The 24,740-nt window shown below is 37.8% G+C and overlaps 1 protein-coding gene across 2 annotated transcripts in view; it reads right to left on the reverse strand.

Moving 5' to 3' along the window:
• Positions 1–4,300: 4,300 nt before the first annotated feature.
• HIPK1 (homeodomain interacting protein kinase 1) overlaps positions 4,301–24,740 on the reverse strand; it is a 52,629-nt gene continuing 32,189 nt past the window's right edge. The window contains exons 4-16 of one of the 2 annotated variants that reach the window (XM_006895697.1): positions 24,498–24,617; positions 23,629–23,715; positions 21,545–21,729; positions 20,930–21,092; positions 19,912–20,137; positions 14,316–14,437; positions 13,290–13,424; positions 10,538–10,680; positions 9,959–10,141; positions 8,966–9,172; positions 7,586–7,827; positions 6,224–6,354; positions 4,301–5,238 (exon numbers count right to left, since the gene is read on the reverse strand). In XM_006895697.1, coding sequence (XP_006895759.1) covers positions 4,750–5,238; positions 6,224–6,354; positions 7,586–7,827; positions 8,966–9,172; positions 9,959–10,141; positions 10,538–10,680; positions 13,290–13,424; positions 14,316–14,437; positions 19,912–20,137; positions 20,930–21,092; positions 21,545–21,729; positions 23,629–23,715; positions 24,498–24,617 — 2,433 coding nt within the window. In that variant the 3' untranslated portion in view covers positions 4,301–4,749. The remainder of the gene's footprint in view (positions 5,239–6,223; positions 6,355–7,585; positions 7,828–8,965; positions 9,173–9,958; positions 10,142–10,537; positions 10,681–13,289; positions 13,425–14,315; positions 14,438–19,911; positions 20,138–20,929; positions 21,093–21,544; positions 21,730–23,628; positions 23,716–24,497; positions 24,618–24,740) is intronic. The other variant, XM_006895698.1, reaches the window with a different exon arrangement.

Genomic DNA, 24,740 nt, shown 5'->3' on the forward strand with positions numbered 1-24,740 from the left:
TTACAGTGTTGACCCCACCCTTAGCCCAGAGCCTTGACCCACTTACTTCCCAGTTCCACCCTCAACCAGGATAACCCTTCCCATCTGCCAAGTCTCTTCAGAAAATATCTTCCATTGTCCAGCCCATGATCTGACAGCTTGTATCTTAAGCTTTCTTGGCTTCTGTGATTCCAAAAACGTCTGACTGCTGACATTTTTCTTTTGGAAATAATGTGTAATTAACTTTTTCAGAAGTCTTCTGCCTCCTTCTAGGGCCATAACCAGATCACTGGAAACTCCATTCTTGGAATGTGTCCCCTACCAACTCCCATTCATTTTCACTGGAGAGATTTATATAAAGAATGAATTTGTCTTAATACTCTATTGATCTTCAGATGCAATACATTTTGCCATTTCCAAAGATGTCATGTTGATTCCCTTTATTCCCCTACCACGTAAGTTCAAAAAAAAAAGCCCATGCAAATCAGAAAATTTACCCATTTTATTGATGCATTGCAATTGCTCTACATTTTACCATATTATGTAGAAAATACTGAAAATACAAGCTACTTTGTAAAACCAAAGACAAACATTGAATCCAAAGATAAACTATGTTTTACACAATGGACCCTTTTCCCATAGTTAGTATTAAATTTTAAATATCTATTTCTTTTGTTAAAATGATTATTTTACATACTCCCTAAGTACATCTGCATTACAAACATAGCTCAATAATTCTCAGAAACTATCTGTTTCTAGAGGCTTGCTGTAAAAGCATACAACCAGGAAAGGGAGAAAGAAAAAAAAAGGAGGGAGGGGGAGTTTAAATCGCACACAATAACTAGCATATCAAATACATTTAGTAAAGTAGGAATTCCATTGCAATATCAAGGATTCAAAGCAGAATTACTAACATTACATATAATGTACATATAATGTACTGCTACATGTAGTGAGATTATTTTTCGAGCTGAATTGAAACCACATATTATATAAAGTTTAACAACAAACAACCATGTAGACATGCTGCACCATCCATCAGTTAAAAAAAAAAATAGGAAGCAGGCTCAGGCCATTTCTGTCAATGAGAGGCAACTGCATTTCCTGTCCGAAAACAAACTATGCTAACCAGTAGGTTTTTGCATAATAATGCTGAATAAAACATACATGGCTGTGTTCACTGGCTAAGGGCAGCCAATATTAGCCCCTCTAGCAGAGGACAATAGATGAGCAAGCTCAGATTAGCCAGCTCAGAATGGCCAGAGCTGTTGGAATTCATAGTCCTGGGGTAGTAGTATCTCCTGGGAATTATTAGAAAGTCTGGAGTGAATATGTGTATTGATGAGCCTACCAAAGCTACACTGAACCCTTCCCTGCTTCCTCTCTTACGCTGAAGGGAGAACCTGGAAATTTAAGTTCTTAGAGAGGACTTAAAGCCTAAAACCTCCTTAAGCTAGTTGGAGGTCAGGCTACCGTGACCCTGGCCAGCTGCTCACTAAATTCACAGGGCTTCACTCACCAGGATTAGGCTGCCAATGTCAGGCCCCAGGGTCAAAATCTAAAGTCACACCAAACACATAAACACCTTCAGCAGAGTTGTTGTGGTTTTTTTGTTTTTGTTTTTTTTATCTTGGTAAATCTAAAATGCCAATTTGCAGAATAAGACCAAAAAAAATCTCTAAAATTCTTGAAGCCACACACTGCTAGTAATGTGATTATGGTAACAATAACAATATACGCTCTTGGTATATTGTCTTTTCTAGAGAGTTAAGAGTCCTACTTTAAAATGGTTATCTATGTATTGGACTGGGGCCCAAGGAGACACTGTTCCCTCGCAGGTCCCCTACATTGCTTTTCTTACAAAAACAACAGATCTTTGTCCCTTAGAGAAGAAAATAAGAAAAGTTTCCATCAGAAACTTGACCTGTGTTTGAGCAAGAAAATGAGAATGTGCTTGGCAAAAAAAAAGGAGACACAAAGATCATACAGTGTCCAGAAAACTGTTTAACACTAGTGACAGAAACTATACAAACTGCTTAGCTATCCTGACCCATAAAGGGCTGGAAACACAAGTATGATGACTAAAGATGCAGAAAACACCGACATGTTCCTGGTAGGCTGTACTGACTACCTGTCCCATCTTGGAAGCCCTTACTTCTTACAATGAAGAAACTCCCAATACCTTGACAGCTCCTCGGTGTTTGACCCAGTCCAAGCTTGCTGACTGGGCTTCATGAAAACTCCCATCTCCATCCTGCACCTCCTTGACACCATCTCTACACAGAACCAGTCCTGAAATTATCCCCCAAATATCACATCTTCAATTCAGATGGAACACATTTGTATCTCAGGGTTAACCTTCTTTCCAAAAATCTTTTAACAGGCAGGAATGTTTCTGCCCTCAGTACTCTCTCCTTAATCCAGATCCATGCAGGAGCTGAGAGTACAAGGGCAATTTCACAGCTTGAAGGGCCCCAAGAATGCAAGTTGTTAAAAAGAAACCCTTAAAAGCCCCAATGACTCAACAGGCTTTGGTTTCTTCCTATATTCTTCACTCACTAAGAAACCTTCCTGTGAGTTCCTTGCTACCAGCGGCATCACAAACTCCTCCTCATAGGATGGGGACACAGTAGGCAATACAACAGGCTCTTTGGTATCAACACATCTGTTACATGTTATTTCCACAATAATATTTTACTAGGAATGTCAACTATTTGCAGGAAGGACTGCCACATGGATAAGAAAAGAAAAATAAAATGCCACTCTAAAAGTGATTGCACATGCTTGGAAAAAAAAATGCTTATTTATTATTGGCCTGACTGTTCTCTCACCTGCTTCCTGAATCCCCACAGAAGCAAGGTACATAGTGAGAGAGCCATTTGGGGGAAACGCTTCTGAAAGAACTCAGCTGAGATTCCAAAATGGGAAGGGTAGAAGCGGCCGTAAAGAAGAAAAGTTGTGTTTTAATTTTTCATTGTTGGCAGGGAAACTGAGAACAATGCATTTACACAACACAGCTACTAATTCTGTTCTGATATAAATCCCAGTGAACGGCTTAGGGTCCACGGGGGCTTGCTGGTCCATCCTAAGGCAAGCTCACTGTAAACTCTATTAACCACTACATTATCATATAAGGCACTACAATAAGGAAGGAGGGAGAGGGGGAAGAAAGAGACACACACTGAACAAACTCCTCACCAGACACACCTGTGCAAAACAGTTCCAAGGGTCTCCTCTCCTTGCAGGCAATGGCCCTGCTCATTCAGCACTACAGTAATATGTTCTAATATAATTGCAATTAGTTCACATACATTCCAACAAGTATCAGTTCATTTTGGTTTAAATACAATGGAGATATCAATTCTATCTCCAGGGTAACACTGGAGGATCAGATACACACTAACTACACAATTCAAGTGTAATCACTACACATTTTGATTACAAAGAACATTTGGGGTTAGCAGGAAAAATTGCTTGTTATATATTCTAATCAATATGTACATATTTAATTATGCAAAATATTAAAACACCACCATTACAAAACTTCTAAAATATTTTTAAATTCAGTAATAAATTTTTAAAATATTTTTTGCAATTCCTACATGCACTTATTGTATAAGTCATAATAAGAGAGCATTCAGTTTGCTGCTGGCATACAAAGGAAGCTACTTTAAAGTATAAAAGCTATACACATAACAATGTTCTTATTGAGTTTCAGAGTCTTTAGCTTTTTCCTAAATAAATCACATAAAACAGAATGGAGAGATGAGGCAAAGGTGTATTACTAAAAATCCACACTAATATTTAGGCAAAGCTCACCAATGCCAACAATCTTTAGGCAAAGCTTTTCAATGCCAATAGATCATAATACCAAGAGACTTTGCATATAATAACTATCTTAATTTAATGGCTTTTCTAATAACAAAATTTAAGCTGCATGAGGGAGAGCAAACACTTAAAAACAATACATGGTACTTTTAACACACAGACTATCTCACACTAAGTTGTCACCAAATGGTGAGCTGCCTGAACATGAGACTATTAACACAGGCGCAAATGAGAGAAATCCACTGCAACCCAAAGTAACATGTAACCAGTTGTGGGTAAGAAGAAGAAAAAAATCCATTAAATATAATGAGATGTAAAAAAAAAACAAAACCTAAGATACCCTAAGTTTAAATGTCCCACAAAGAGCCCCATAAAATTTTAAGGAGAATGTCTGATGGCAAAATAGCTGGCATGTACCAGTGCTTTGGAAATTAAATAGGAAAAGAAGTCTGTTTTTTCAAAAACAAAAAAGTAATGATTTTTCTTTTCTCACTTGTTACCATGTTCCAAGTCTTTCTGTCAGCTTCTTGCTTCTGCCTAGCAATTGCAATAGAACAAAGTCAAATAAAGAAGGGTTTCACTCTTTTTTATTTTTTTTAAAGCATTTATAAAAATCAAGCTGGAGAGGAAAATATTTTTCAAAGGGTACTTCAGAAAGATCTCTCTCCAGTGGTGACTAGGCAGAAGATGGGCATGTGAACTCCTCCGAACACCAAGAACGCTGTCACAAAAGGAAAGAATTAAAAAACAGGGCAGACGAGAGACTACAACAATGCAGCCAACACTGAGACAGGTTTCCCAGAGAAAAACCTTCTGCTTCAGTGGGCCCCTGCAGAACAAGATGCTGGCTGAGAGTGTAAGGAAGGAGCTCACCAGAGAGCATTATTAGGAGCTCAGGGCCAGGTACAGGCAGCCACGGCCCTCCTCCCTCAAGCTCATCAACTACAAGTAGGAATACTGGCTGATTTTGGTAGGACTCAGCGGGTATCCAGTGTAAATTGTTGAGCCTCGGGAAGATCCAATGTAAGACTGAGTGGCAAACTGGTGTTGGTATTGAGCAGGGGCCACGCTGGCAGAAGTGAGGAGACTGGGCCCAACACTGACAGGCACCTGGTGTACCAGAGTGCTAGGGTGAGTGGTATAGGCTGCAGCATGCCTTGAAGAACCTTGAGGGGAGAAAAGATGAGCAATAGAGCTGGTGGAGCCCAATGCGGCTGCAGAGGTGGGAGCGGCATACGTATACAGGTGAGGCTGGCTTGGCAGGTGAGCAGGGGCCGGGGCCAGGTGTGGGTGCCCCGTTGAGTGTAATGGGCTGCCATGCTGGAAGGCGTAGGGAGCTTGGGAGAGCGGGGCCACAAACGCCTGCTGCCTGCGGGGAGCAGGATTGCTGCTTCTCTCTTGTGAGGTTGGAGCTGACGAAGACTGCTGGTTCTGGTTCTGGTTCTAGAAGAAGAAGAAGGGAGTGAGGAATCTTGAGGTCATTTGAGTTCAGGGCATGGAAGATAGTGTTGAGAACTGAGTTTCTGAACTTCCCTCTTTCTGGGCTGCTACAGCACAGTAATTCCCCACCTGGCAGAGCTGTCAAAAGTCAGCAGGCTTACCCATCCTTCTGCCTCTTGGCTGAACAGATCCAACCCAAACAGCAGTTTACTCTTAAATATGACAGGCAAAGGAGAAATCAAGAGTTCACTGGGTTACTCAGTCTTTCAAGTTTATAACTATTGATTCAATGCAGTCTATTCTGGCATCAGTGAAATTTTTTTCTAACTTTTCTTGCTCTCTCTCGTCACACACACAGTCACATCTAGGTATCTACCCTTTCATACTACTAGTAGATCATATAATCACCACCATTTTAATTGAGGAAGAAATCAACACCAATAGAAGGGAATGGCCCTCACTTACACTACCATCAGAGAATAAAGCGGAGCGGGGGTTGGGGGGGACATTACAAAGCCCAGCTTCTAGCAACAGCAGGTCATCAACTAGACCAGTTGATTAAATGGCCACAACAGTTTTCACTATTTCTTGACTCAGGTAAACAGTGGGAGGTTCAGGCCTTTCATGACCTGGGAGATAAAACATAAGAATCTGGTCTCAATGTAGTAAAGCAAGTGGTGGGGCAGAGCCAGGCACTGACTAAACATCCTAAGCTCTTCTAAATTCCAGACATTTCTCTCACCTTCCAAGACTGACTAGGCAGGTCTAATGGAAAACCTGGAGTACACACCCCAAACCCACTTATAGAGGAAACAAGGACACAGCATGTACACATACAATAGAGGTCACACAATACCAAACTGACACAAAAAGGGCTTCAGTTGGCTTTATTCAGGAGTCCATCCAGAGCAGGGTTTCTCCAGAGAGTAACCACAGAGGGAACCCTAAACAGAAGGCGGCAGCCCCTCACGCTTACCTGGCTAAGGTTGAGTGGCTGTGCTGCGCTGGTGCCCCCGCGCTGAGCTCGGTACCCTGTGGGAGTGACAGAGCATCCTGACGACTGCCCACTCACTGAGGCCACTGGCTTGGTCTTACTGCTCAGAAGACCTAAAAAAGAGTAAGTCATGAGAAGTTACAAGTCGTTATCTGCTCACAAGCACCAAGCCAAACCTTGGATGGCACATTTGGTCACATCTGTATATGCTCTGCAAGGCATCTCATATGTATCTTATTTCCTCAATTACATCTGTACCGGTAGAGGCTCTATCATTTATTTCATTACTAACTTATAAAATTATAAAGCTTTATAAAACCCACTGCTGTCGAGGATATCCCGACTCAAAATAACTCTCTAGGTCAGAGTACAAGTGCCCAGAAAGTTATGAGGGGTAGGCTGCCACATCCTTTTCCCATGGTGTGGCTCATAGGGTTGAACTGCTGATCTTCTGGTTAGCAGCTGTGCTCTTTAACCACTGTACCATTAGGGTTCCTTAAACTCCAAAGGGGCACTTCAAAAAATTCATTTAGTAAATACTATCTAATCTCTTGTGGGTAAAGGTTGTACTGAGAACACAAACACAAATAAGATACATGAGTAGTTTTCGCTAAAGAGGTTAAGAAGTATGTATTATATGCCTTTTCTGAACTTTCTGACTTTTCTCCTTCTGATTGAATACAGAGAATCCCAAGGCTTCAGGATATGACTAAGGCACAAGATGATCCTTAACTCACCACAGGCCTCCCAACCAGAAGCATGTCCACTGATGTGAGTGAGAGCAAAGTTGTACTACTGCAGCAAGTATTATTCAGCAATACACTAACTGACCTAGGGAACATAAGCCCAGCATCCAAAAGGAAAAAAAAATTATGTAATCAACTTTATAATAAAGTCAACAGACCCTCCAGCTGTCATTCAATGAGAAAACGTCTGAAGTATATATTATTTGCCAGAAAATGTTTGCAGTTATTTTGAATATTACTTATTCCTGTCCAAAGTCTGTGTTCTCAAATTACTTGTGGCAAATCTCATTGCCTAGTAATCATAAATCTAAAGGCCATAAAGAATAGTCTTGTAAACCTTCCACCACCAACAATGACTGCATTGCTGTAACCACAAGCTCATTTTTTTATTAATCCAAGTAAATAAAAAGTAAAATGACAAACTGATGGCCAAAAAATAATTTCATACTGCCCAGGACTGATTTTTAAGTTAAGTATTTTTTAAGACTATTCCACTAGTCTCAACACGACTGGTATAACAATTTAAATCAGACTGTAGCATATTAAGCATAAACACTCAAAGACGAATTACATCTCCTTAGGAAGAAGATAAACTCACCTGAGGCCTGCGATGCTACAGTGCAGTCACCAAGCTGGGCTTTCAGAGGAGGCACAATGATGGTGCGGGTGCCTGTGCCATCTGCCACGACTCTGCCAGGCCCCTCCAGGAGAGGTCCACTATTGCCCCGGAGTACATTCAGGGTATCAGTGGAATATGGGCTGCTCAAAGAAGAGTCAGAGTCTGGAGAATCATTGACAGTGACGTAACTGATGACATTGGACCTCGGCTTCAGGGCAGAGCTAAGAAGAAGAAAATTCAACTTTCATTCAGTAATATTTCTTAGATAATCTCCACTCTTCTGTGATAATGATGAAAATGATGCTGACAGTAACTACAATAACAGCAGCAGCAAAATTCCAAGTGCTTATTACAGATCAGCCCCTCTTTCATTCTAGGTGCATCTCACTGAATCCTTGCAACAATCCTATAAAACAGTTTCTACTATGCCCATTTTGCAGATGAGCAAACTGAGGCCTAGGAAGGTTAAGGAATTTTCTCAATGGCTCCAGAGTCCACGGCTCTATGCTGCCTCTGAGCTATTCTCATGCACAATTATTACCATTTTTATGTTTTACTTTTGTTACAGATAAAAATACACACCAAAACACTACCAATTCACGTCTCTACATGTACAGTCAAGCGGCACTGATTATATTATTTAAGCTGGCGGTGTATCATACTGAAATATTGTTTTAAGACTATACAGTTCCTTACCAGATCAAACTTCTCCCTCTTTAAAAAAGCTTTCATTAATGAAGATTCCACTCTCCTAATAGTTTATTGTTGTTGTTTTTTTAATTTTTTAATACACTAGTAATCTAGCACTGTATTTCTCAAGCATTTCAGATCATACAACAGAGGAGAAGAATGAAGCTAGCCTGTTGAAGTTCAACTTCTTCCAAAGAGGCCTTCTCAGATTAAGCAATTGCATTCTGGAACTTAGGAGTTTCAAATAATCTGTTTTTCCTATATACTCATTCTAATTAACTATTGCTTATTTGCTTCTGTTGTGGCATCTGTTTTCAGATTGTATTTCTTGAAAGCAGAAATTGTGTCTTAGCATAATGTGCATTCCAAGCAAAATTAGCCTGTCAAGTTAACCTAACCTGTTATTTAATGCTTCAGTAAGATTGATTTAATTGATAAATATATTTATTATTAATTATTATTGCTGTTACTATTGTTGTTGTTATTATTATTATAATAATAAACTGTTGGATGATCCATTAAAGACACTCACCCAAACTCAAAATACCTCTTCTTTTAAAATATGACCTTTTAACCTTAATAGTCAAAACTGGGCCAGGGGCCTGAAGTTAGCGGTGTAAAACCAAGGGTACAAGCTTCAGAGCTGGGGAGCTAGTCCTCTTGTCTTACCTATTGGGCTTGTACTTATTGTCCTCTTCTTCATCAGTGTCACTGCGGATAGTGATGACACTCACAGGAGGGCTGGGAGTATCTGGAATGATGATCGGCTGATGCTGATCTTGAACAGGAACTAGAGAATTGTACGAAGATGTGGTGCGAAGGGGACTGCTTCCAACCAGAGAATAGACTTGAGAAGGCAGAACATCCAAAGAAGGCCTGGAGGAAAGGGTCACCAAGACAGACTGCTAAGTGTTTGCTCTCTCCAAAACTGTGCTTCCCTTCCCCAGAATGCTTTCCTTTTTTCCTTTTCTAATTTTCTCATCAAATTAATGTATCTAACTGTAAAAATTCCAGTGAAAATTAAACTAACCATCCTGGTTAGGGTTTCTATAGCACATAAGCACAAATATACAAAATAAATTTTATTTCTACATGCAGTCAGTATCAAATTTCACTGTGTAAAGGAAGTAGAAAAATAAAAACAGCATCAAAAGGATAGGAAGATTATGGTCATCCAGGACACACGTGCTTGCATGCCCTGATGGAAAAAAAATTAGCTCTCTTAATTTGTCAATTTCTTGCTGCCTCATACCAAAAATGTATGATGACCTAGTGATTAAGGAGTTGCACTGCCAACTCAAAGGCAGGCAGTTGAAATACACCAGATGCTCTACAGGAGGGCTGGACCGTCTACTTTTGTGTGATTTACAGCCTCTGAGAATCCACTGGAGGGTCTGCTATGGGGATGGTCCAACTCCACAGCACACAATCCTCTAAATATATATCAGGCAGCAAAACTTTCCAAGTGATAGAGTTTTATTTCTTTTTTTTTTCCCTTGTTGTGTACTGTGAAATCGGATCCAACTGGCAAGGAGGAGATTGCCCCTCTTTGGTGGATTCAAACCACGCGTCTTTGGGATTGTAGTGTAGCTTCTTGCTAGTAGGCCACCAGAGCTCCCTTCCAAGTGCATAGTTTTAACTATCACTGTAAGACAGACTTACTTAGATGAGACTGGAGCAGACTGCTTATTCTTCTTTGAAGGAAGGGAACCAGACTGTTGTTGCCTAACAACATGGGCAACACCAACATTCAGGGGCTGAGCAGTGGCCAACGTCACATGGTTAGTCAGCAAGGACGGCTGCTGCATGATCGTGCTGTACTGGTTGCCATGAGAGTGGGCATTCCTGTGGCACCAGAAAGAAACAGAGAAGAGTGAACCCCAAAACACAGGAGAATCAAGATTAACATGTGTATTAAAAGCAGCTGAAATGGCCAAATACAGCTACTACTACTGAAAGTTGAGGACCTGGATTACAAAGCTTTAGGCTCTGTTTTCTAAGTGCTTAAGATTATCTTGAAACCTGGAATAAAGGATTCTAAATCTTGGAACCTGTTTCTATTTTCCTTTATTTAAAGTTTCCTTATCACTATATCTCCTGATTAGTGATTTTCTTCAGGGATTTCAAGCAGAGATCAATTTATCCTTTCCTTTTTCCTTCCTTCCCAATGTATCACCCCATGTTCCCACCTCGAGGGACATGCCCTTACAGGTATCCCATAGAAGAACACAAAGGACTTGCCTCCAGTCAGCTAGCTGCTGGCCACTCCCCATGGCCTCTGGAATCACTGCTGTGGGCTGGACAGAGTTGTGGAGAGCTACCCCGGGCAACTGTTGCCAAGTTGAAGGCAGGAGAATTTGCTGAGTTCCTCCAGGCCAAGCTTGCTGTAAGAAAACACAAACAAAGACACCCAACACTTGACTCACTTTTGGCTTTTTCTTTTGTTTTTTAGATGAAAGAAAAATTTTTATCTTAAGAGAAGTTGCTTGTAGATTGTTAACTTGCAGAGATTAAAAAAGAAAGGTCAGAGGGGCTCAAGGCTACAAATCTTGTCAATAGGAAAGGAATACATACACTGCTTTCTCTTGGCCACCTCCCATAACCTGACCATCAGGGGATTAAAGGAAAGAAGACCCCTGTGGTAAGAGTTTCTATTATATATACTACAGAGGAAAAGAATCTGAAAGTTCAGAAGCAGACTATGGTTAAACTGGAGGACCATTTTAACAAAGATTTTAATACATACTCCTAGAAAGAGTGTAGAGAACTTCCTTGAGATTAAAAAACAAGAATTTTAAAATTTGAGTCCCAATCAGATAAGATGTCAGGTCAATTCATCCATATAACAAAGGGTAGAATTGTCCACATTTTTAAAACCGTAGTATGTAGAAAGTGGAGCCAGATGTGGATGACCAAAGGCCAAAATACTTTGGCAGGCAAATTTATGCTAGCAAGAAAAAGCTAACTTCATCAATTACAGCCATACGGCAGAATTTTAAAATAAGGCAATTAGTATAATATTTAAATAATAGATTTAAAGTGTGTCCTATTTTGTTTTTAATATTTACCTGAGATATATTTGTTCTAAGTTCTAAAAACAGACTTAACCATAAAAGCACATGATAAGCAAAAGGCATAATTTTTTATTTTTAATAAGTCATATCACTCAGAATAGACCGAGCAAAAATGTATTTTCTGTACTTCCTACTCAGAAATTCTGGCATTTTCAGAGAAAATGGGAACAGATTTGAAAATTTCCTTTTTAAACTTGAATCTCTGCAATACAAATACCTACAATGCTTGAGTGCATATGGTTCTGTTTCTTGAATTTTGAACTGCAAAACCACCAACACACACTGTTTTAAAAATATTTCTGCAAGTAACAGATCCACTTGTTACAAATACCGGTTCCAAACAAGAAGCCTTCAAAGCAGAGAAACTGCAAACACGTCTGCTACCATAAGCAGAATTTAAAACAAAACAAAACAAAACAAAAAATAAGAGAAATATGTTAAGTCACACCATGCGTCTTTCCATAAGCCAACACCTGCACAAGACAAAGCATGTAGTTTAATACAGAGCAAGAAATAACATTCCAACGTGAGGCAGAAATCTGGCGTTCCAAGCGACGAACTGTTTTGACAGAGGAAAGGACAAAAATATGCAAAGCTTAGCAAATGGCTAATGCAAACTTAGGAGAAGCAGCAAAAAGAGAAGTGTCAACTAACATTCCCAACCTTGAAGCCAACAGGTGAGTAAGGCCCGGGTCAATCAACGCTGGGAAATATATCTGACTCCCTTGCACTCATGTTTTATGTTTATAATTAATTGGGAAGTACTAGAAACTTTCAACTGAAAACAGAGCAAATCCCAACAGCCCAAGTATGTTTCTGGAAGTGTTTTCACTCACATGAGTTGTTGGAAACAATCAGAGACATATTTAAAGTTACCTTTAAAGATGTAAGAATAACAGGATTCAAACAATGCTCACCTAATTTTTGAAATTTCAAGTAATGAAATACTAGATCTCCAATAAGCAATTCTAACGCCCCCAAATATACCAAAAGACATCTAAAAATCACTATTAAGGTGACTAATCCTATAATACAACTCAAAGCCCTGCTTATTTGTTTTCCTATCTTCAAGACTCATATAATTATATTTGTCACTGTAGTCAGTAATTTTTCCCCATGGTTTTTAATAACAAAAGTATAATAATTGCATAAAGTATGTTGGTCATATTTTCACATTTGTACAAAGATCTATTTGTAAAATAACTTCTCCATAGAACCCTCAACACTAACTCACTTTTAATGACAACTAAAAAATGAATTATGATCTTAAGATATTCCAAAGGGGATATTTTTCAATGTCTATAAGCCGCCAATAATCATGACGGACAAAAAGAGCTATCTTCATGTGTTCAGAGAAGGAAAGTTAGTATCAACTAATAAAGCCATAAATTAAGAGCATTCTAAGCATTTCTACATGCACTGAAGTTTTAAAAGCTTAAAGGACCAAAATAAAGAAGGAAGCTAATTTGCCAAGGAGTCAGAAATTTTGGCCACCCAGGGACCTGTAGCAGAGCCAAGCTTAAAGGCTATTTTCTTCATTCTCAAGATCAGAGGGGGAAAGATAAGGCAGAAAGCAGATAAGTGTTGAAGCTCTTCTGAGGTTACATCAAGAGCTTTTACCATACTAAGCTGGCAAAGAAGAATCAAGGGATCTGGCTCTTTACACTGAACATCAGAGTCAAATAGTGCTTCAGCAAACGTTGGGGAGGAAACAATGAAACATTAAAGATGTAGCGAGAACACAGCCACAAGATGGCACATGCTTCCATGCCCTCTGCAAAGTCTAAGTTAAAAAAATTTTTTTTCTTTTTAATAATGAGAAAAACCAGAAGAAAACAGAACAAAAACAAACAGGAAAAAAAAAAAAGAAAGAAACCAAAGAAACTCCGTTAGTAACACAATCAAGTGAGGGGAATTACCAGTACAGCGGCAGTCTGTTCAACCAGCGCCGGCCGGCCGGCTGCGCAGCTCAGAGTAAAGGGCACCGCATACTGCGGTGTGATGGTGGCTACTTGAGGGTGGAGAGTTGCTACCATTAGTGGTGTACAGCTTCCCTGAAACGTAGATTAGGCAGGTGAGTGAAACAAACACGGAGGCACGTTATCTGGATTCAGAAGGGTTCTCATTCCCCCCAAGTTATCATCGACATAAACAGTAATTTCATATCACCTAAATGTATGTACCTAAAACAGCCTTCCCATTCAATCTGCACAGCATTCACCCACTAGGTCAAATGTCAATAACCTAGAGCAAATACAGAAATCTTTCCTGGCCAGATTCAAAAGATTCATTCTACAAAAGTCAGTTAACAAAGGCATCAATCAAAAAGCATTCCTCTTCCTCAGTAAGTTAATAATTTTTTTGAGATTTCTGTGTGTCATAAGCAATATTTACACATAGAACTTAAAATAAAATGGTTTATCACTTCTAAAAAGTTTATGATTTTCTTGATCATCTTTGTTTTGTATTCCACATAAAGAACAACATTTTGAAGCTGTCTGGAGCCTGATTACACAGAGTGAAAGCATGCAATACTTGAAGAGGCATCCTGATGTGATCCGGCCTCTCAACAATGAACAAATGCTCCAAGTAAGCAACAGGGCCTCTCAATGAACAAGAGGGGAACTTTCCAATTTTGAAATCAAATAGCTTATATGTGTATGTTATACCTTTTAGAGTTCCAAGGTAAAACATTCATTTCAACCCTCAAAACTGGAGTGAACTTATTCAGATGACAAATTCTTAATGTCCCATCAAGTCTAATGAAGACATTGGCAGAGCTGCCAGTTTTTGGAATAAGCATATTGATCCATATAGATGTTTCATTTTCTGAGCCCTCTGAATCATGACCAAGAAAGATCTTTTAGTTAAAGCAAACAGCATTTGCTAGGACAAAATATCTGATTCACAACAGTACTGAGTATCCCAACTGCTCTGGCTTTTACCTGTGTGAGGACTCCTGACTGAATCTGCAGCGGCTGAGCTGCCGGCGCCTGGGGCACAAGTGGCACAGCATTATCCATCCTCACAGGGAATCCAGAGTGCTTTGTTGTTGCTTGTAGTCCAGCTGCTGAAAACAACATCAGAGATAAACTACTCTGCTGTATCTGTAGCTACTGTTTATGTAGGTTTATGCTTATTTGTAGCTTTTCTGCTCTAATAATCTACTGAGGTTTTTAGTCCTATGCCTCAAAACAGAAAGTCTCATAAAAGTCTTAGACGTTAAGAAAAGAGAGATTCCCTTATAGATGTGTGATATGGTATGGGGTGGAAGGGTGGTAGGCTGGTTTTTAAAAAAAATTTTTAATCCAGTCAAACTTAAAATATAACACTCATCCCAAGAAAATAAAACAAAAAACCCACTTACTAAACTACATTTACAAAATCTATGGGAGGTAAGGGGAGTTTGAGGGGAGGGTAAAAGTGTTTTTTAAACTGTAAACTATTAGAAGCAAAATCTTAAATATAACTTTTGGTTAACTAGATAAGACCATAAAAAGCTCAATAATCTATAATCTAACTTATTCTTTTGTTTAAAATGTTTTATGGATATTTTTCCCTACTTCTCATAACATATCTCAGCTCAAAATAGTTATTTTCATTTTAACCAGTACACAAACTGAAAAAAAAAATCTGCCAAAAGTAATTAAAAATGTAATACTTTTAAAAAAACAAACCACCAAAACAACAAACACTTTCTATTTTTTTTTTTAACACTTTCTATTTTCAAAATCAATTCTTGCCATCACCAGGTTTCTAATAACGTTCCTTTGTGGCTACTGCATAGCTATCAGGAACTCTTTGCTGCCACGGCAAAACCAAATTTTTAATAAAAATGTTTTCATAAAATACTTGTGATGTCAGGGTCACTCGTCCATGACTTATGTTTTGTCATTTCAGCCATTATGTTCTGGGCACAAATGCTGAATAAATGTTTCCTACAAGTAAGAATATCTCATCCTGGAAAAAGTAGGGCTCAGGCTCTCAACACAGAGAATTTCAAGTTTCTATTATGCCTCCAATTCACTAACCTCTACAATTTCATTAAGTGAGGACATGATCATTTTAAATATATGATTCCAAATGGCATTTCCTAGTCTATCATCAACTAATTTATCTAATATTGTTATGGAAGTGACATGTAAATTTAAGTTATTTCTTTTTCTTCCAGTCTTCCAATTTTCCACTTCAGTCATTTACAAGTTGTCATAAAGGAAAACATAACCCAAAAATGTACAAAATTAGAACTATTGAGCTCCAAACTGAAACATTCTAAAGATAACTTTTAAAAATAGGCTTCTTGTATTTAAAGGTGGGTATATCAAGATTGCCATTCTAATATATACTCTATTATCTAATAAGAAAACTAAATAACATCAAAATTTTAATTTATATTCCCAGGACACATGGCTAACTACAAGACAATGTCAGTCTTGAAATAAGAAATTGGAGGAAGCAATGTAATGATCACTATGGAATCTCATTAATGGATTTGAGAATGATGAACTAAAGACATAAAATTATAAATCATTCCCATGAAATAAAATGTGTATTTATTCCAGTCAACGGAAATAGTGAAGTAGTATTTTTATTTTCTGAACTTTTTGGTGAATATGTATGCAGCAAACACCGATATTTCAAAAATGTTGACAAGTGTTAAAAAATGTTCAGTGAAAAGCTCATCTTTACCTAGAGTCACTTAAGGATCAATCCAATGTTCTGTCTTTGTAAAATGAGGCAAACATGAATTAATGTCTAACCTACTCAGCTGTCACAGAGCACTCTGGCAGACTTAGGCAAGAACATTTTAAGTTTGGGGCACTGCCTTTTTTATGCCAACATTACCACTCTCCTGCAACTGTTCTGTCATAGATCCATTTCAGGAAAGTGCCCATTTCCCAACTTTCATCTCTGTTTCTCTTCCAACTCCAACCCATGGATTATACTGCTAACTCTATATTGCTCCTCTCCTTCTCATCCTCCTCCCCTCAATCACTTGGAAAGGAGTATTCATAGTAAACTCATTGCTCTCAGGTTGATTCTGACTCACAGCAACCCCTCAGGGCAAAGCAGAACTAAGTGTTCCATAAGGTTTCTAAGGCTGTGAATCTTTACAAAAGCAGACTGCCTCCGTTTTCTCCCATTGAGTGGCCGGTGGGTCCAAACTGCTGACCTACTTACTAGTTAGCAGCTAAGCACTTGACCACAACACTATAAGGTCTCCGGAATATTCACAGTACTGACCAACAAATATATCCTTTAGCAAGGATTAAATAGCTATAATTTGGGCTAAATCACAGAAATCAAACCCGTTTAAAAAACTAGCATCTTCACGGAACATGTTGAAATAGACAATTAACAAAAGGTAATAATTTTGGAAGGTTTCCCCATTACTCTGCACTAAGAATTAGTTTTGGTTTGGGGGTTTTATTTGCCAAGACATATGGTGAATGTAATTCAAGTTACTGAATTGTATACTTAAGAATGGTTGAAACAGAAAATGTTTTGTTGTGTATATTTTATTACAATTTAAAAAGAAAAAACTTTGGAAGTATGAAAAGAAATTAAAAAGTCTCACTGAGGAAAGCTTATCCTCTTCTAAGTATACAGACATTTTATAAAAGAGCAGATGGTCAAGGAAAAGTGAGCAACCCAGAATAAAGGACGCTGGGGTAGAAACCAGCATATGGTTGTGGCTGGCAAAGCTCCTGAAAAACTCTTTGTAGTCACTGGAGACTGAACAGTAAGAGACTACAGAATAAAATGTAAAAGATAAACTGTTGAACTGAAAATTAATATGTTCTGTAATCTTTCATTCAAATCACAATAAACGATCAGTAATAAATAAATAAAATCCTATGTAGCACAGTTGTACATAACGGATCACCATGAGTCAGAATTGACTCAAGAGTAAATAGTTACTGTGATGTTCATTAAGAACAAAAAGAAAAACCACAGAAACGGTAGACTCCGTGCCTGGGTTAAAATTGTGATTCTGCCACTTACTCCTCTCATTCTGGACAGATGAAAGCAATGCATACAATTTTCTCATTCATAAATTGGATAGTCTTGTTTACCCCTTAGGGTTTCTAACATGTGTTAATGCATGTAAAGCTCTTAGAACAGTGTGTGGTGTAGGGTAACGCATGTGGGGAAGCATCATGGTGTTAATTTTAAAACCCTTTATAATCAGAAATTTTAAATGTTCCTTGATATAGTTCCTCAGTTATTTAGACAACCTAGCTAGGAAAAGCTTTTTCTGGAGTTTATATTTACCTAATTATAACAAAAAAGGAATATCCTACTCCCTACCTTCTTCAGTTTATTTCCTGTTTTGTTAAATGAACTCAAAAGCTCTTCTGCTCCATTTCTAAGTATTATCTAAGAAGAAGCAGAAAACTTCAGAGTTCTACATCTGAAAATTGTCACAGTGAAACTCCCAGTGAAATATTTTGGGAAAGGGTATGAAAAAAAAACTTGTTTACTAAGTTTAACAGACACATAAGTCAATACACAATAAACGAAAGTATAGAATTTACTATTATGAACTATGCAGAAAATAACTTCTTAAGTTAGGCTAAATTTGCATTTACAGGTTTTGAATCTGCTCCTCCGCTCTCCCCGGGGTTTCTCCCTGGTTTACATCGCTATTGCTGTCCTGTCCTCCCGGTAATCTTTCCGTTTCCCCTAGCCCCTCTTTTCCTTCTGCTTGCTCCAAGTCTGTCAGAAACCAAACAAAGAGAAGAGTCACAATAAGTAACTGAAGTAAAAAAAATTCTAAAAATGATACTCCACTTCTTCATAAACTACTACACTATAGTTGCTGTATACCGTCGAGTCAGAACCATAGCTGACCCTCAGGTGGGTTTTCAGAGGCAGTTAATCACACGGTAGGAGAATGCCCATCTTTCTCCCATGGAGCAGGTGATGGATTCTAACCATGTACCTTTCACTCTCCCAGCATAATTCCTTGCCACTCAGCCACTAGAGCTCCCATATAAAGTACTATCTATGAGAAGCCTGAATCCTGGTTTAGTCCTACAGGTAGGTACTGACACCGACTTTCTCTCTCTCTTTTTTTTTAAATTTTGTGTGTGTGTGTGTGTGTGTGTGTGTACCGTCAAATCAGATTTGACTGGTACAGGAGGAGATTGCTCCTCCTTCTCCAGCAGAGAATCTGGTGGATTCAAACCGTGTACTTCTGGCATCGCAGTGCAGCTTCTTGCCACTAGGCCACCAGAGAGCGCCTCTGACACTGACTTTCTATTGCAGAAGTAAAGTGTGTCTTTAGGAATTTTCTTTAACAAAATTTTACCTTTTTAATGGTTCACCAGATCAATAAATACAGATTTCCCATACTGCATTTAAAAAAGGGAAAAGGAGAGGCTGGCTTATAGTATAACAAAGAGAAAATAAGGAATGATAGAAATGTGAAAATTAAAACCTTATTCTAACACCTCAAGATGGAACTGTCCTTCCCAGCTATTTTGTTCCTCTGCTGATTCTAATTTGCAGAAACAGTATGTTTCATAAACTGAAGCAGATAATCCTAATGCCTTCCCCTTACAAACATTTTAACTGGTGGAATGAACTTTATTTCTCTGAATGTGATTTAAGAGATTTCTATATCCTTAAGTATGATATTTATATTTTAGGATAAAGTCTTTTATTTAAAACACAAATTCTTATTTTAAACAGAATAATAAGAGAAAATATTCCATATATAATTTAACTTCTAAATTTTACTTAAATCTAATTTTTTTCAGGATATATGACATGATATCCTGACAGACAGAAGATATATGACATTGGTACAACAAGGCCTTAATGAGCAAGAAAATTTTTATTAGGCAGTTTAGTTAAGGGAGTATTAATTAGAGGGCATTATACTTAGATATTGTTGTAGTTGTGTATTGCAGAGTCAGAATTGATCTATAGCTGACCCACTGGTAGGTTTTCAGAGGCAGTTCATCGCAGGAGAGAATACTGCCCCTTCTTCTCCCACAGAGTAGCTGGTGGCCTTGAACCATGTGCCTTTGGGATTGCAGGGCAGCTTTCTGCCACTAGACCAGCAGAGCTCCCTTATAATTAGTTAGGTAATCAATTGTGAAATAGGGAGATCTCAGTTACTTTCATTATTAGAGATGGAATTTCAATTTGACAAAGATAAAGACTAAAACGTTGTTAGGTGTGGTCAAGTCAAGCATGACTCATAAGGATCCTACAAATATCAGATCAGATCATAACCTTGCCCTATCCTGTGGCATCCTCATCATCTCTGCCACATGAAAGCCCATTGTGTCAGTCATTATGTCACTCCATCTCGTTGAAGTCTTACCCTCTTCCACCAACCCTCCATTCTTCCAAAGATGATGTCTTCCTCCAAGGACTGGCCCTTCCTAACAACATGCCTAAAGTTTGTGAGATGAAGTTTTACCATCTTTTCCTCTAATGAGCATCATAGCTACATACAATAAGGATCTGCCTAAAGTAGGTAAATCGGATAAAATATTACATAATACAGGCATTTCCCCTACTTACTTTGAAAAGCAGGGGGACAAACTATGAAAGTTTGTTGGAATGGATCTGTCTGAGTGCAAATCTGGGTCGTTCCAGGCTGCAAGGAAACACCTTGCTGGGCAACTCCAGGAACTGGTGCTGCAGACGATGGATACAAAGTAGACTGGTAGTTGAGCAGGGAGACATCTGAATTGGCCAAGGAAAGTGTGGCAGCTGCTGCAGTAGAACTGGAAGCTAAAACGCTGGCCTGAAAACAAAAAGCTTATACTTGTATACTGGTCTACATTGGAAATAACAATATTGTCACATAAATATGCTATCCAGTAAATCTTAAAACAGTTTAAAAGTATGTTAGCTCTCTCTGAACTAATTCTCCAGTTAAGAAATTTAAGACTTGCCAAACTCTAAACTAAAGACATATTGTAAGATCAAAAAAGCAAGCAAAGAACAAGAAATTAGCCTGGATTAGTTAGATTGTATAAATCCCAACCTCTTTTTTCTGTGAATAAAAGTTACTGAATGTTAGATCTCATCAAATCTCATATATTTATCATTTTTAAAGACTGAAGTACAAAACTGAGACGTTTACATTTTCAGAAACAAACTGTAAATATCTCTGATTAGTAAACAAATGTAAAATTACTCTTATAATTAATTACTGGAAACATTCTTCCAACACATGTAATATAACAGAAAATCTTTCTCTTAACAAAGAGAAAAGAGTACCATCTGTCTAAAGACAGTACAACTAACAGCAGTACAATAGTCAGGTTCCATTCATTTACTGTTAAGACTATGAGGACATAGCTGGCTTCTCTACTTCTCTTTATCAGCTTCTGAGTGGCAGGTACTAATGAGCTCTCATAACATCTATCATAGTCTACCCTGGCTTTCCATTACTTTTACAAATAGAAAACTCTTCAGAAGCAACAAAAACACCAAAGCAAAACATTGGCTTATCTCATACTGTACTCTGTTAGCTTTTTTCATGCTAACCCACTTAGCTTCAAATGACCAAAAACATTTATTCAATGAATACCTGATTGTGCACTGTATTGAGCTGATTGCTGAAGCTCATGGTTAGATTTGTGCTTGTATTGGGGGCAACATGTGTAGTGAAAGGACTCTTGATCTGACTCACTGTATCATACATGTGAACCCTCCGCTTGCAGATCTCCATGTTTTGGAAACAAGATTTAACACTGAAAAGGAAATTAAAAAGACACTGAAATGAAGGCTAGATTTCTGAAAATTTGACAAATAATTCATGATATACATCCATCAAAGTATTTTTTTGTTTCCTAAGTACTTCTGAGATAAAAGTACTTAAGAAAAAAATTTTTTTTTTAAAATTAAGAATTTTTATATAATCACAAAGAGGAAAAAAAAGAATTTTTTCAATAAGGATTACTTTTTAAAAATACTAGTTTATCGGTTTTTCAGAATAGATTCTTCGAATTTCCCTCACCCCTTCCACCCATCAAGTTGTACAACTCCATGGTTAATGTCCCACTCCCCCTGCACATCCTCATCCCTTCACAAGAAGGAAAAGCATCAATGAGCCAAATATACAAACACTGCATTTCCCAAGAAAATCCTATCCCAACTGAGAACCACATCACGACTATATGCCATGATAAAATATTATACTCACTGATTGCTATGTGGAAAATCCAGAAGGTGAGTCATTGTCACAAACTGATGGTTAAGAGTTTTCAGTGGAGTAATTCTCTTATCTGCATCAATTGTCAGCATTTTTTTTAAAAGATCAATGTATTCTCTTCGATCTGCCTTCTCTGCCAACATGTCTGTTCCTTCCAAGTCTGTAGACATGTTCACCTTTCCAAAAAAAATTGAGAAATATTCCTTAAATTTCAATGCTGACATAAAATGACTGTCTTCCTCTCTATACAGTGATTAAGAGAAACCTAAGGAAATACTTTTTACTAAAGTATATTAATTTTTAGTGTTCCTATTCTGCATAATTAAACTTTTTACCCAAAATGCAGAATAAAGCCAAATACATTCTTTTCCATTCAATATCTGGAAGCAAGTAAATTAAACAAAACTATTAGTACTTAAATATTAAAGTAAAAGATTAAATGACAGTAAATTTAAGGTGTTTATAAATATACTAAGCCCTTAAAAAAACTCAATCTTATGTTGTTTTTTTAAAAACAAAACTTTACAGAGACTTTGGACTTCCATTCATACATTGTTGCACATTTTCCTCCCTACCCACCCCTCTCCCAGTTCACTTTTCTCTTTGAAAAGAAAAAACTCTTTCATTGTTATACAATCCCCTCCCCCAAGTCCACTTTGCTATGCAGCTCTTATTCTGGATTCCTGTCATGAAAATAATACCTAATCATATGTTGTTGTTGTTGTTGTTTGTTAAGGGCCATCGAGCCATAGGTGACTCATAGCGACCCTATAAACAAAAGACCTGGACACCTGTATAACTTTCATCCTTTTTCCAGATTCATAGGGTTTCCAGAGGCAAGCTATTACCGAAGTGGACGCCACTCCTATTTCTTTTAAACCGTTATCTCCCTCACTGTTTCAAGGCAGTATACATTATTTACCCCCTCTCTTCTTAGGTTCCCCTCAACCTCAATGTCAGTCCCATTTTACAACAGTGGCACTATGCAGTATTTGTCCTTTTGTGACTGAGATATTTCACTCAGCATAATGTCCTCCAGTATCACGCATTTTGTATAAATATCATGAGGTTTTTGTTTTTCAATGCAGCAGAGTATTACATTGTGTGAATATACCAGAGCTTCTCTAGCCATTCATTTGTTAATAGGCACTAAGGTTGTTTCCAACTCTTTTGCTATTGTGAACAAAGCCACAATAAACATGCATGTGCGTATGCTGACTGGGTGGCAGTTCTGGTTTCTTTAGGGTAGATTCCCAGTAGTGGAATTGCTGGATCAAATAGTATTTCTATTTTCAACTTTTTAAGAAAGTGCCATACTGCCTTCCATAGTGGTTGCACCATTTTACACTTCCACCAACAGTGAATAAGGGTTCCAGTTTCTCTACAACCTCGACAACATTTGTTGCTTGCTGCTCTGTTGAATTTTGCTATTCTTACTGGGGTGAAATGATATCTAATAGTTGTTTTGATTTGCATCTCTCTTAGAGCTAGGGATTTTGAACATTTTTTCATGTGTTTGCTGGCCATCTGAATGTCTTCTTTGGTGAAATATTAGGTCTTATTTTAAGTACTTATTTAGTAAGAAAAAAATGAGAAAGAAGAATCTTACATAAAAAAGATTTCAAAATATTCATACCGACACAAAGAAGATCAGGTAAGCAAAAAATAGCAAGTTGAAAAGTAGTTTTGTTAGCATTTAAAATGTTCTTTTTATACTTAAACTCAAAGTGATCAAGGCAGACTCTACTGATAGCTGACCCTCTAGAGGGTTTTCAGAGGCTATAAATGACACAGGAGATTGCCCATCTTTCTCCTGTGGAACAGCTGGTAGATTTGAACCACCTGCCTCTGGGTTTGCAGCACAAGTCCCCACCACTAGGCCACCAGAGTACATGCTTTTAATACATGCAGGATATTTATGTTTTGAGGTTTTTCCTGCAAAAAATAGGGGAATATAAATAAAGAAATTATTTAATCAAAGATAGCAGATTAAATTTTCGGTTAGTATAGCCAATGGAAGTATATCATGGATTAAACAGAGACATGTCTGGATTTCAGAAACTTTCTGTGCTCACCTGAGCCATGTCATCTAAACAGTTAAAAATGTACTTCCGAGCTTCTTTGGATTTTATTCCAGTCTCCAATTCATGTTCTTCGGGTGTCTATAAAACATAATTTTTAAAAATTCTGTCTGTATATTATTTTCACATTTGACTTTAAATTAAAATCAGAATGCAAAGAAACAAGTCTTGTCACCCTGTCAACTATAGGCAAGCAAATTTAATTTACAACCAGAAAAACCTCTAATAGAGAAACATGGCCTTGATAATCTGGCCACCCTTTTAAGTGATAAGCATGCAACAAAATGATATAGTATTGTTCCTGCAGAAGCAACATTACCATTTTCCTCTTAAACTATTTTCAAATGAGCTGCTATTTAAAATGCTAATTGTTCAAAGGCTCAGAAGGTAGAGGGCCACAGGGTTATCAAATTACCCTGAGATTTCTCAAGTTAGAGGAGCAAGATCAGAAATAAAAAAGCAAATACTCAATGCAAGAAAACCTATAAAGCATTAAAGTGGGCTGTTAGGAAAACATGTTAAGTTTTGTCATGTTATTGAGAATTCTCAAAAAGTAGTCATTACTAAATTACTTTAGCCCTTTATCACATTTAATGGTTCTATTCTCTACACCTCCTCCTCAAGTTGCTCAACAAAAGAAACACACAAAAATACTAGAGTCAAGTGGCACCTAATGCTTTGTTTTTAAAAAATTAAGAATAAAGTCCAACAGGATGAGATAATTTAGAAAGCATTTTCTCCCACATATAAATGTCCCTCCTCTGTCCTCTTCCCTTACCCTTCCCAAGAGTTAAATAACCAAACTTTGAACACAAAGGGGAAATGGGTGATTGCAAGAATGGATAGTATATTTATAAACAAACCTTTAGTCTCCACAGCGGGTATCCCAAATTAGGATCTCTATTGAAAAACCTGGTCGTTTTTGTCCCAGCACTGAGAAGATATTCAGCTGGCAGGCCTTGAGTTTGTGAAATGTAACGAATCTGAAACATCAAAACCATCAACACATCAGTTTGAAGGGAAATCATTAAAGACTTATATTAAAACATTATTACCTCTAGATAAAAAGGATTAAAGTACTGTAAAGAAATTATTTAAGCAATACA

This window comes from Elephantulus edwardii, unplaced genomic scaffold (assembly GCF_000299155.1).
Source record: "Elephantulus edwardii isolate Elephantulus edwardi_28Jun2011 unplaced genomic scaffold, EleEdw1.0 scaffold00174, whole genome shotgun sequence".
In the NCBI taxonomy this organism is placed as follows: domain Eukaryota; kingdom Metazoa; phylum Chordata; class Mammalia; order Macroscelidea; family Macroscelididae; genus Elephantulus; species Elephantulus edwardii.